The sequence below is a fragment of the Aptenodytes forsteri genome, unplaced genomic scaffold, assembly GCF_000699145.1.
Source record: "Aptenodytes forsteri isolate BGI_AS27 unplaced genomic scaffold, ASM69914v1 Scaffold266, whole genome shotgun sequence".
Taxonomy (NCBI): Eukaryota; Metazoa; Chordata; class Aves; order Sphenisciformes; family Spheniscidae; genus Aptenodytes; species Aptenodytes forsteri.
In genome coordinates this window covers 320,793-334,033 of record NW_008794109.1, presented here as the reverse complement: position 1 = coordinate 334,033, position 13,241 = coordinate 320,793, and the positions used below count along the sequence as shown (strand labels likewise).

The 13,241-nt window shown below is 50.1% G+C and overlaps 1 protein-coding gene across 1 annotated transcript in view; it reads right to left on the bottom strand.

Moving 5' to 3' along the window:
- Positions 1–750: 750 nt before the first annotated feature.
- Positions 751–13,241, bottom strand: part of NOL6 (nucleolar protein 6) — a 31,473-nt gene continuing 18,982 nt past the window's right edge. The window contains exons 24-26 of the mRNA XM_009275336.1: positions 12,306–12,503; positions 2,380–2,481; positions 751–1,137 (exon numbers count right to left, since the gene is read on the bottom strand). Coding sequence (XP_009273611.1) covers positions 988–1,137; positions 2,380–2,481; positions 12,306–12,503 — 450 coding nt within the window. The 3' untranslated portion in view covers positions 751–987. The remainder of the gene's footprint in view (positions 1,138–2,379; positions 2,482–12,305; positions 12,504–13,241) is intronic.

Here is a 13,241-nt window from a genome sequence, read left to right as displayed (position 1 = left end):
GAAGAGGGGGTGGGACTAGTGCATTCGCTCCTTCTTATTTCTCTCACTTCCCCCTTCAGGAGTCCCCATGATCATTTCACATGAGAGAAATAATCCAACACCCCTGCTCAGAGTAGGGTCACCTAGAGCAGGCTGCCCAGGACCATGTCCAGTCAGGTTTTGAATATCTCCAAGGAAGGAGACTCCACCACCTCCCTGGGCAACCTGTGTCAGTGTTTGACCACCCTCATGGTAAAAAAAGTGTTTTAAGTAGAATTTCCTGCATTTCAATTTACATGTCTCATCCCATCATTGGGCACCACTAAGAGCCTGGCTCCATCTTCTCTACTCCCCCATCAGGTATTTATACACATTGGTAAGATCCCCCTGAGCCTTCTCTTCTCCAGGCTGAACAACCTCAGCTCCTGCAGCCTTTCCTGATATAACAGAGGCTTCAACCCCTTTATTATCTTCCTTGCCCTTCACTGGACACACTCCAGTGTGTCCATGTCTCTCTTTTACTGGGGAGCCCAGCACTGGACACAGCGTGCCAGATGTGTCTCACCGGGGCTGAGTAGAAGGGAATGATCTGGTCATTTTTGAATGATTCAGTGTTTCTTTGGTTTTGCTAACCACTAGAATAACAGCAGCTGCTATGAACTCTCTATTGAACTAGGAAACTATCTTCCCAATGCACACCTGAGCCAGAATTTTCACGCCTTGACATTTTCATGTGAACACAGCCTTGTCTCCTACAATGAACAGGAACACTTTCAAAAACTTTATCCCATCTTTATATTTTCTTCAAAATAAAAAGGCATTTGCAGTCTTGAAAACAATAACAGGTCCCATCACTCTTCTGATCAAGGCATATAAATAGAGTAAAACACACAGTTCTGGGATTTAAAAAGCTGAAAGCCTTTCCTAAGACTGATTCATAAAAAAGAACGGTCCCAGAATGAATGAACTCTCCTTCAGGACAGGTCCCTCTGACACCTCGCAGTGACCTCAGATAGTCCATTTCTCTGTACGAGCTTCAATGCTTTTGACCAGGCCTTCTCCCAAAACCTCGAAGTCCTCCAGAATTGCCTCCACATTGGGAATGCAGACCAGCTCGTTGTTCAGAGTTGTCACCATCCTTCCTTTCATGCTGGAGACCTGCAGGACACACACAAACATTGCACAAACGGTAGCACCTGCTCAGAGCTGCTTCGCAACCTCTGCAAGCCCCAAATAGGAGAAGTAGATTGTTCTCCCGCCTCGTCACATCGAACCCCTGCCACACCACTACGCCCAATTTTCTAAGCTTCACTTCTCAACACCATCATCGCTCGTTATTTGACCTAATAAACTGCAAGAGTGGCCCTTCCAGCCCCTTTTAGGGTTTACCCTGGAGCCACAGTCCAAAGACCACAAGGAAGGAAGAAAAGCAATGGCCAGGAGCATGGTGGAGATGGGAAAAGAGTGTGCAGGAGGTGCATGGCAGAGCTTGTGTAAGCAGAGCAGATGGGGTATGCAAAAGGGACCACACCATGACCCTGAGTAAGAGCTGCCTGGGCTCTGCTCTGCTCTGTTGTTGGGTGTCAAGACCTTGAGTGGGAACAGATCCTTGGCTCCAACAGTAAAAAACCCCTCATGTTTAATCAAGCCACATTCAGTTCAGATGCATCTCCTCTCATTTCACCACTGTGAATAACTGGGTTTCACAACTGCAGCTAGGCTGAATGGCCAATGCCCTCTGGCCATGAAGAGAGGGGAGATAAATCACACAGAGACTGACAGCAGAAGAGCCTGGGTTGCCAACTCTGAGCCATGAGTCACTGGTTTCTTTGCGTCTTTCCTTTCATAGAAAGCAGCATGAATCACTCCAGCATGCCTCACACCTAGCTTAACCACCCTCTAGAGTTTGCCAACCCACACAATATAGCTGGAAAATATCTCTGTACATCAATAGGACTTGGGCACTATGAACCTAGGCTTGCCACTTCAGCTTCTTTGCGGGTTGGGTATTTCTGGGTAAGTCACCCAAAGCTGCAAGAATGGGACAGCCTGCTGCACACACCAAATGTCTTTGGCAAGCGAGGCATCACCCACCTCCCAGGAGGGGATCAGAGAACAGCACCTGGGACAGAGAGCACCATTCTGATGCATGATCATGGTGCTGGGGCTTGTCCAGGGACACATGTTCCCTTTTCAGCTCTGCTGATGACTGGGGGCACTGTGGCCACAGCCCTGTCTCAGTTTCACCCTTTCTAAGAAGGGACAGAAGTATGAGCTCCATTTCTCAAAGGGCTTTGGGGCTGATGAGTTAGACAAAGCAATTACAATGCTGAAAAAAAGCCCTCCAAGCTTTCAGGGCATAAAGGTAACATGACGCTTAAAGTATAGTCAAGAACTCACCTTAAAAGGCTGAGGCTGAAAGCTCAAAGGTTTCCACAAAACTGCAATCACTTCCCCACCATGCTTGTCGTAGAAGAACAAGGCAAGATCGCTGAAGGCGTCCTGGGTAGAAAACAGAGGTTGTGCCAGACATCCCAGAGCAAGAGCCCGTCCCTGATTGAGTCTCCTTGCACAGGAACACACAGTAGCTCCACACCAGCCAGCACCAAAGCTGCAACCCTTCCAGTGGATTCCCAACAAGGAAAGCAACTGGCAGCCCATGGACAAGTCCTAGGTGCCTCCTACTGCCTCTTTTCCCCCAGCCTTGATGGATACAGTGCACTGCTTCCAGGTTTTGCATGCAGACCTCATTGTTACCTCTTGCTGTCCCAGGGACCAGAAACATGATCCACCACCTCCCACAGGCCTGCAAGAGCACTCAGAAATCAGCATCCAGCTTTAGGACATTGAACCCACTCAGTGCTCCTCACCACGGTCCCCCATCAGCTGGATCTGGCACTACCAAGCTGTCCTATCCTAGTGTCCCAACAGCCATATCCAAGATTTCACAGTGCATCAGATGGCAAGAGTCGGGCCCTGCCCAGCAGGCAATACTGCCACAATACCTTTCACTACATGGCAGCAAAGACCAACCCCAGTCAAGGATCTTTCACTGGAGGCCAGCGCTGCAATCTGTGCAACAAAGGTATCAAAGCTTCTTCTTCCCCCAGGACAAACCCCACCTGTGCTGTCAGCACACAATGTCCCAAAAGGAAACGTAAGAGCAGAAAATTTAAGTAACACAAAGTCCTGTGAAGTGCAAACAGATGAAATGCTCAATGGAGGCACTGCAGGAATCTGCTCTCCTTTCCCCTGTGTTTCAGCAGCTGTGTCAATGAGTAGCTCCTTTGGTGGTGCTGGGCAGGAGAGCTCAGAAAGAGATCTTGCATAAAGAGATGACTAAAGTCCACAGTCTGGTTTCCCCCAAGCCCACGCAAGCTGGATTCCCAGCACCGCAAGAAGGCAGGGGATGAGCATTGCAGCAGAAGTAAACAACACTGTGTGCAAGCAGCTTTTCGAACCAAGAAGTCTGGCCCTACAGCTCAGAAGCCAACACGCTGGTACCTGGAGATATGCATCCTGAGCATAGCTGACCAAGACAGCCAAGAAGCTGCTCCCTGACACTCATTCATCTTGGTGGGGGTTAACATCAGGCAATGGCACATGTTTACTAGGCAGAGCAAACAGCCCCCAGCATCAGTCCAGGACAAGTTTCTGCACATGGCCTCACCAGCTTTGGAGCAACCTACTGCAAGAAATACAGACCCTCTGCTCCCTCTTCATCCTTCTCCTCCATCCCCTTAGTTTCCCCAGCTGCAACTCAGCCACGCTCTTACAAAGAGAAGTCTCTGTTGGCATCATTGTATCATGAGGTTTTCATGAGGATATGCATGAAAAAAACCCCAACATCAAAGGGAAGCTTGGAAGGGGTCTTGTATGGACATACCAGGATTGCAGTAGGAGGAAAAAACCATGGATTGGGTTGGTATTACCAGTGATCCCAAAGGGTGGGGTGGCATTTTAAGAATAAAGACCTGATAAGCAGGGAGGGGTGGTGTTGTCTGCAACCTTCAGAGCCAGATTTATGAGTTTGGACTTGGAAGTATCACAAACAGATTAGGCCATCAAGCTGGGAAGATCTTGAGACCTGCCAGCTCATCCCACTTCATGGGATCTTCATGGGGGCAAGGCTGGTCAAGGCATTAGCTCGCCAAACTGGCTAGAAAAAACACTGTCTAAAAATACATTGAGAAAGAGGCAACCCGCCCTGGCATTTCTCAGCTGAGAGTGACGGGTTACGCTCAGAGCCCAGTCAACAGGGAATACTCCTCCTTTTGCCGAAAGGCAAACAGCGGGAGGGAGGGAAAGCTCAATGAAGGGCAAGAAGCACGCTGACCGCCAACGTGCAGCTTTCCAAAGCAGAGGGGAGCAGAGCATGTGAGAACCTGAAAAAGTCCTGCTACCCTACAGGGCGAGGTCTTTTGTGCTACGCGAGGCTCCCTACAAGAAAGGTATTTTTTACAGGCATGTCTTGCTGGACAGGAGCCAGAAGCATTTGCAGGAAAGAAGCCCTCCCAGGCACAGCTCATTTCCCAATAAAACCACTGCTCAGCCTGATACCCAGCACCTTTTATCCAGACAGTGGAGAGCAGAGGGCAGATGTTAAAAGGATGGCATCCAGTTCAAAATCCCAGCAAAGGGCAAGCTTCTGCACTTGCACTGCTCCCAGCGTTGTCCACGTGACAGTGCTTCAGGCCAGCTCCACTGAGCTGCAGAGATGCACATTCAACTCTTGGGAAACTGCAGCATTAAAAGGGTCTGATGTATTAGTCACCACACTTCTGTTTGTACAGAGGCTTGGGGAGTAAAAGCAAACAGAGTTCACCTCCCTTTCCACATCCCATGCTCCATGCCCAGTGCCACCGGGCTTGCCTGAGCCTGCAAACACCTTTGTCAAGGGAAAGTTTAAAAGAAAAAGGAGAAAAGACAGGGAGCGCATTTGAACCTCTACTCCCTTCTCAAGCTGCTGTTATCTTTGGTTGCAATTCAGCTTTAAAGGCCCAGGGGAAGCTCTCCCTGATCAGGAGGATCCCTGCCATCAGCAAAACCTACAGCTGCTTCCCATCTTGCAGAGGCACAGGGGACCTGCAAGCTCAGGGCTGTGATTCAGAGGAGCCTAATAGTCCAGGGAAGGGGTATGTGGCACCTGGAAGAAGATTAGCTCAAGGTCTGTAAAGAGCCATCTGGGTTGTTCGAATGAAAGGATGGAGAAAGGTGGCGAGTAAAACAATACCCTGATCTAAAATGGGATTACTGGATTAAGCAGCTCAGGCTGAAGCATGGATTTTGCAATGAGGTAAACACTCATTGCTAGTTAAGCAACTACATTGTTGTTGTTTAGGGGTGGGCTTTTTTGGCCTAACCCTTTATCCACCCATTTTTTCACAGCTCCTACTTATACGCAGAGATCAGGCTCATTGCATCATCATTGCATTTCCAGCTGCTGGAAAAAGAGGAGCCGTTTGGGGAGGTCTCCGCACCCAAAATGTGCCTACCAGCTCTTCCTGGTGCGATGGCAGTTCAAGTGGCAAATGCATCAATCAACATTTGCTCAGTGCTTAGAACATTTTAAGTGCTCTCAGCAAGGGATCTACCAGCATAAAACCCTATTAAAGCTACTTACTTCCAACAAACGACTACATTTGTAGTTAACACTTTAAGGTCCTTGTCATCCTACTGCGACCTGCCCTGATGCTCACAGGTTATGTGATACAGACAGAGCCTTCCCCCACACCCAAACAGAGCAAGGAGCAGTGTCGAGAAAACCAGGCTGGGGTTAATTCTGTGTCAGAGGGGTTTTAAAAGAGAAATGAAACCTGGGTGTTAAGTTTGGGATTCACCTGGTAAAAGGTATTTCAAACGATCCAAACTTTTCCATCTCCGAGTGCCTCATCGGAGCCACATGCATATCCTTGTCCTGGGGGTTTGGGGCAGCGGCAAAGAAGTATGGCAAGGAAAAAAAGCCACCCATGTACTCCTGGCTGCATTAGCAAACATGCCTTGTCCACCAATCCACCAAACCATCTGAGATGAACGTCTTCAGTTGCTTCCTATGGGATGAATCCAAGGCAGACGTCTAGGAAGGCATTACCAACACAGGAGGAATGTAGCCACAGGTACCCTCTAAGCTCACCCAAGGAGCACGAGGGGCTGATACCTCGATAGGCACATGCACTCCTGTGTGCACATGCACATGCATGTGCATCCACCCCCAACTCTGGGCACTACGCTAAGGGTCACGTAGCTGCTCTGAAGCTGTAAGAGCAGGGAATTTCCTGCCACCTCTGCCCCTCCGAGGGCATAGGTCCAGACAGTAAGGTTTCCTCTGTGCTACGAGAGCCCATGGAGCTTTTTCAGTTTATCTCTGCCCGTCTGGAAGTCACCACAGGAGGAGTCAGGCCTGTCAGTCAAAACAGGAAGGGAGCAGTTTGACCTGAAAAGATTTCATCAGTTCCAGCTACCTCCCATAACCACAGCTTATATATTGTAAGAGACCGAGAACTTTTAATATCATTAATTCCTTCCTAACATGCAGTAGCAAGACACACATTCCTACACTATGGGAGGAAGAAAGGAATGGACTGTAAGTATTCCTGATAGATCTTGTCTGAAGGTGCAAGAAATGCAAAACATTGCTTTAGAGGGAAGGATGTTTACAGTAAAGCAGGAAACATTTTCCTGCTCATCTGCACAGGAGAGATCTCCCATGTACAAGATGGGCAGCTCCTCTGCCACGAGCTGTCTGATAGATATGTGCAGCCAGAGAAAGCTAAATCTCAGTGAAAGAGAGCGCTTTGCATCCACTGACCCACTGAGACCAAAGACCCAGTAAGAAATGTTAGGTCTTCTAACAGCCACATGCAGATGGACATGGCACAGGCAGCTTCATCCGATTTTCCCCACCATGAGAGAACAGCTCTGGACCCTGGGGAGGTGACCAGAGCCTTTGGGCTTTGTGAGCTCCTGAATGCATGCAGATGGGCATGGCAAGTATATCCACAGGACTCACAGGCTGCAGGCAGAAAGATCATTCCTTGAGCTCAAGGACAGCCAAGCCACCCTGGAGTAAGAGCTGCACAGGCTGAGCCTTCCCATACCACGTCCCCAGCAAACAGCTGGGGGTTCTGCAGCTCGACAGCCACCACGACACAGACCAACAGTCACAACAAATGAGGCTTCCGTGGGATCTCTGAGACACTTAAACTTAATTTAGCCTTGCTGGAGAATCTCCGCTGGGACCGGACCCAGGGTTTGCTCGCTGAGGTGCTCGAGACCATAGGCGCCAGGGAGGCTGGTGACGGGCTCCAGGGAAGCCTTCTCTGCAGGACATCTGGCACCTGCTTTCCCTCAAAAGCGTCTGTCTGCAAAGCCTCATCTGGACAGAAAAGGTCTGTTCTGGGAGTCTGCTTTGCATCCACTGACCCACTGAGACCAAAGACCCAGTAAGAAATGTTAGGTCTTCTAACAGCCACATGCAGATGGACATGGCACAGGCAGCTTCATCCGATTTTCCCCACCATGAGAGAACAGCTCTGGACCCTGGGGAGGTGACCAGAGCCTTTGGGCTTTGTGAGCTCCTGAATGCATGCAGATGGGCATGGCAAGTATATCCACAGGACTCACAGGCTGCAGGCAGAAAGATCATTCCTTGAGCTCAAGGACAGCCAAGCCACCCTGGAGTAAGAGCTGCACAGGCTGAGCCTTCCCATACCACGTCCCCAGCAAACAGCTGGGGGTTCTGCAGCTCGACAGCCACCACGACACAGACCAACAGTCACAACAAATGAGGCTTCCGTGGGATCTCTGAGACACTTAAACTTAATTTAGCCTTGCTGGAGAATCTCCGCTGGGACCGGACCCAGGGTTTGCTCGCTGAGGTGCTCGAGACCATAGGCGCCAGGGAGGCTGGTGACGGGCTCCAGGGAAGCCTTCTCTGCAGGACATCTGGCACCTGCTTTCCCTCAAAAGCGTCTGTCTGCAAAGCCTTCTCATCTGGACAGAAAAGGTCTGTTCTGGGAGTCTATCAGATCTGTCCTAGAATTGAAGAATTTGCCGTCTGAATCCCGTGACCAGCCTTTCATCTCTACCCAGAGCCTCCCAGGCACCACAGCAACTTGATCAGACCAGCTCCTGCAGCACATCTCCTTGGAGCAGGAAAAATTAAAGCAGTCAGGACTCAACACCTCTCCTCCTTTCATTTTCTCCTCTGATTAGGCTCCTTGGGGAAGGCACGCAGCACTCCTTCAGCTCCAGAGCACTCCTGCCTTACTAACCCCTTTGATTTGAGAAGAACAGGGACCTCTCAGGAGCAAACAGATTGGACAGGAGAAAAGTGAGTTCCCTAGTGTCCTTGGCCCAGTAACCAGGAAAGATGCTAAATCCCTGCCCCTCTCAACTCAATCAATATGCCTGGGCATTTAAATCCCTTTTTCACGTGGCAAGCTCAGAGAAGGGCAGATGTTTCTTTTCTGCCCATAGAAGAGAACAAAATCCCACAGCATCGCTGCATGGCAGATGTTTCTCTTCATTGCTATAAACCCACCACAGCTGCCCTGCCAGCCTCGGCTACAACCCTGTTTGTTGCTCAATTCTGTGGTTTGTGCTATTAAGGGAGAGCAAATTACTCTGAATCAAAGCCAGCCAGTTCTGTACCCAAGTGCCTTCTCATCCAAAATCTCTTGTAAGGATTCACTGCTGTCACCACACTCCTTTCCAGCACCAACTTCTTGCTGCGTTTGGATCACCCCTGGGGTTCCCAGGCTTCAGGATGAGGATGAGCTGAACATTGCTTTGAGAAGCAAAAGCCAGGGAAGAAGAAATGCAAAGGTGCTGAAGAGGCTACCAACCAAAGCCAGATCAAAGCACAAAGCTGATGCAAAGGTCTTGCCTTCAAGCAACAACATTGGTACGCTGAGACACGAAGCTGGATGATTTCTGATGGGGTAGTTTCAATGGACAGTTTGCATCACCTGCTTGCTGGTGACCCTGCAGTGAAAAGTTAGCTTTTGAGGCCCTCCAACACAGAGGTGGACGTGGCTGAGTTACTGGAGAGCACGTGCAGCATCACCTCTCTGATTTTTCCAGAAGAAATACCTGTTTGCCCAGAAAGAGATATTCATCAGCCTCTTCAGGTCTGCCTGCTACTGATCTGGAAGCTACAAGAGCCAAGTGAACTGGTACTGCAAGATACCTCCAATATGACAGCCACAAGGGAACACAGCCATACCTATCTCAGAGCCTTCAAGAGGAGGAAAAGCCCCCCAGCCAGGGCTGCCGAGGCAGATTTCAAGCTCTAGACCCCATAGTTCGCTCTTTGGAGAAACCTGTGACCAGTTCCTGCTCTGTTCCTCCCAAGCATCCTTGGGCCAAAGAATGAGAGGCACCAAGCAAACCCAACACTGCTTGCAGTGAGGCAATGCGACCTTTGCTCATATCCATGTTTCTTCACTGGGATGTTAGTATATTGGATTTAGGACCAGCTGTAATCTGTAACCCAACCAAACCCTATTCAGAGTCTACTATTACCTGTACTAGAGAAAACAGACAGTAAAAATTCAGTTTGGATGTCGTAACTAAGTCATAATTGGATCCATTAAGTCATAATTGCTTAAAGGATAATGAAAGCTGCTTTCCAGGGAAGTCTCTTCTGTACCTTTCACTTCTGGAGCCATTTGCTGACACTGAGTTGACTAGAAGTACAAAAAAGTCCTATAAACTGCAACACACCCCAATAAGTTTCCTGATCAAGTGCCTTGATACACAGCATGATTTGCTGCAATGTTAACAGCCTCGCCAAGGAGCCTGCTCTCCCCATCGGCTCGTCCAACAGTCTCCAGTTCCTCTTCAAGCACAAAGTCAGCCTCCTGCCACGTCTCCATGAGAGTCGCTTAGCCCCGACCCCTCCAGAGACGCAGAGGCTCTGGCCACATGCATGCAGGCACCTCCAGAGCCTTGGCAGCTGCTGATAGGCTCCATTCAACTCTAACCCCCTCTTCCAGCATGGCATGGAGAGAGATTTCATGCTTAAGAAACTCCATTTCATACCCAGATCTATGCTTCTTGGTTGAGGTTTCATGGTGGCAGGTCAAATTCTCATCATACAGGGAACAGAAGAGAGAGGTCAGTCTTGATATTCGTCCCCAGATCCAGATGAAATAGTGAACGATTCCCGATTGCTGTGCTTCCTGCTCCCTTTTAAAAGCCTTGTGCAGGATGCTTCTCCACCTCCTTCTTGCATATCCTGGACCCCAAGAAACCCCCCAAATACTCTCTGCAATGTGTCCTGCAGGACATCCAGCTTCAAAACCACCTTCCTGCTTGAAGACAGGAGAGCACTAAGCACCTTCTCTCCCCTCTCTTCTCCTCCATGACTTTCCAGCTAAACAAGCAGTGCTACTTGCAGGGAAATTGTGGGACAATTTTGAGGTCTTCCTCAATTTAAAGAGTTCTTGCATGCATCCCTGTCTCTCACTTCCTTGCCCCCCCCCAGACTGTCCCAACCTGCTGTGGGTAACAGAAGGACCAAGCTCACACGTTGCTAGACCTGGCAGCTCCACTGAAGCCACAGCAGATACCCATAGACCGGGCAGAGATCTGCACAAAATGCAGCTGGCAGGCAGCATGGGAGGTAATGGGGCTGAGCCTAGGGTTCAGGAAACCTTCAGAGAAACCCTTCCAAGTTTTCTTTGGCCACCTCCTAAGCTACCTGGGTTAAAGTGAAAGGGGAGCTTGAACCTAAAGGGCCCAGCATCTTCCAGCCTGAACTGGAGTTTTAATTCAGGCACCTCTGCAATTCCTTCTATGTACCTGGAGGTAAGATCTGGCCCTTTCTGCTGTCCCTCCTTGCAGCTGCCACCACCGCCAAGCCTGGCAGCAGCAGCAGCAAAACACTCGGTGGCTGTGCAGGATTAGCCAACTTGGGGACCAGCAAATGCTAAACCCTGCAGAGCCTGCAGGAGGCAGCCCAGGAAGAGAAGAGACGCTACCCAAAAACTATTTTTCTTTTGCAGGCACACCTCCTTCCCCAACGCAAGCTTGGAGAGAAGCTGATACCAAATCTTCAGGCAAGAGAAGCATACAGGAAGGTGGACAAAACCCTCCTGGCATGTTGGTCGGGAGAAGGGCAAGAGGAAAACCCTCTGACCTGCAATGCTGCCCATGAGGGCTGGGAGGGCCACAGCCAGAGCTGTGCCAGAGCACAGCTAAAGCTGGAGCACCCGCAGCTCCAGCTCTGCCTTCCAGCAAGCTGCCACTAGCACAGCCTGGCTGCCGCAGGGACCTGAGGAGCCAACACATGCTGCAACAAGGGAAATCCCAGTCAGATATTAGGAAACAAATTTTCACCATGGTGGCCAAACATTGGGACAGGGAGGTGGGAAATCTCCACCCCTGGACAGAGTTGGCATTCAACAGGACTGGGCTCTGCACAGCCTGCTCTAACGTCAAAGCAGGCTCTGCCCTGAGTGGGGAACGGGGCCAGACACCTCCGCAGCACCCCTCCTGCCGAAGCCAGCCTACAATTCCTATGGCAGTTCTGACACTGCTCACAGCACTTCTGTGGGTAAGGGATGATCGCACACTAACATTTACTCAGCTACTGCACGCAAAGCTGGGAAGGGCCAAAGAGGCAGAGGCTGCACACCTGCGAAGTATTGGCTGTCCAGATCCAGTGTGGATCACCGCTGCCACCCAGCATCTTGCATATCTCCCCAGCTTGCTGAGGCTTTGGCATGGCTACACAGTAGAAAAGCACTAGGTTGGTAACTTTGGATACTGGTGTTCTCCATATACCCACATTACCAACTTCCTCTGCCATCATGCATATAACCAGCCCCAGAGAAACCATCCTGTGACCAATATTCAGCATCTACAGCTCATGCAACGATTGGCCTAACAGCAGGAGCCCTACGGGTACCATGCCATGGATTCCTGTACATCCCCCCAGAAAATACGGGTAGCTACTGTCCATCATGCACCCCAGTTGGTGCAAGAATTCACGAAAACTCAATTAACAGACTAGAGACAAATGGCTTAACGATACTTTTGCACTGAAATATCGTATTCTTCATCAAAAGCTCCAGGTGCTTTGTATCTGAAGTCATTCTCACATCAGCAGCACTCCCATTTCCATGGAATGGGTGATTCATTCACCACGTCTTCTGCTGAAGAAGCGATTTCAGATGCACACAAAGACCATGACATGCAAAATACATAAAGATGTCACCAACTAGGTCCTGCAGTGGCAGGCAACTAATGACCTGAACGCCAGAAGGCAGCTCCCCCTTAGGCAGGTAGCCCCCTATGCCTCCCCAAAGGGCCGTGCTTACTCTCAGCTCCTGGAGGTAACACTGTACAGGGTCATAATCCACCACAGGAAAGAGGATCTTCACTGCAGTGCTGTTCTTCACCACGCCCCGGGAAAATGACTTTAGTGGCCGGTCCACGCTCTCTAGATGCCGAGGAATTTGGTTTGGATTCAGGTGGATTAGGACGTCGTAGAAGTCCAAAGGAGGGCGGAAGACCATCTGCAGGGAGAAAAGACCAGTGCTACTCAATATAGGACACAGGCGAGCAGAAGAGATGAGAGAGGTTTCCCAAGTCCTTGCTTGCATTTTATTCCCTTTTTAGAAAGCAGTAAACCAAAGCCAAACTTTTTGTGAGATTAAGTTTGCCAAAACACCCCCAGGAAAAACACAGCTGTGGTGGAGCCACGGAGAGCTCCAGCCAGTACTGGCCACCCAATTCCCTCTGGTCTGAGGCACATCCCCATTCCAGCATGGGCTCTGCTCACATCAGAAGGCTGTGACCCTCACTCCCCTATACCCCCTGCAAGTGCTGTAACCAGGACTCTGTCGAGAGCAAGGCCATCTCCTGGCAGATAGGCTAAATGTTCTCTGAACCCCCAAAGTGCACCAGGAAGGACACACTCGATTGCCACAGCCCAACTGTACAGCAAGCTCAACCCTTAGAGAAGGGAGATGCTCCCTACCCACATCAGACATCTAGCCAGAAGGACTACACTCTTTACGCTATTGGTTTCCCAGATCAGCAGAAAAATCTAACCGCTGTCCCCAGGACTTGGGGACAGTCCCTGGAGAAGAGCTTCCCACGGGGCCAATGTGGTCCTCTCCAGCCCTGACCGGAGACTCCAGGAAGCCCACCTGAGCGCACGACAGTGGGGTGGGCAGTCGAGAGAGGGACAGATGGTGAGCTGAGACAGGCAACCGCACCACATGTGGCAGAGTCTCAGAACAAAGAGGGGA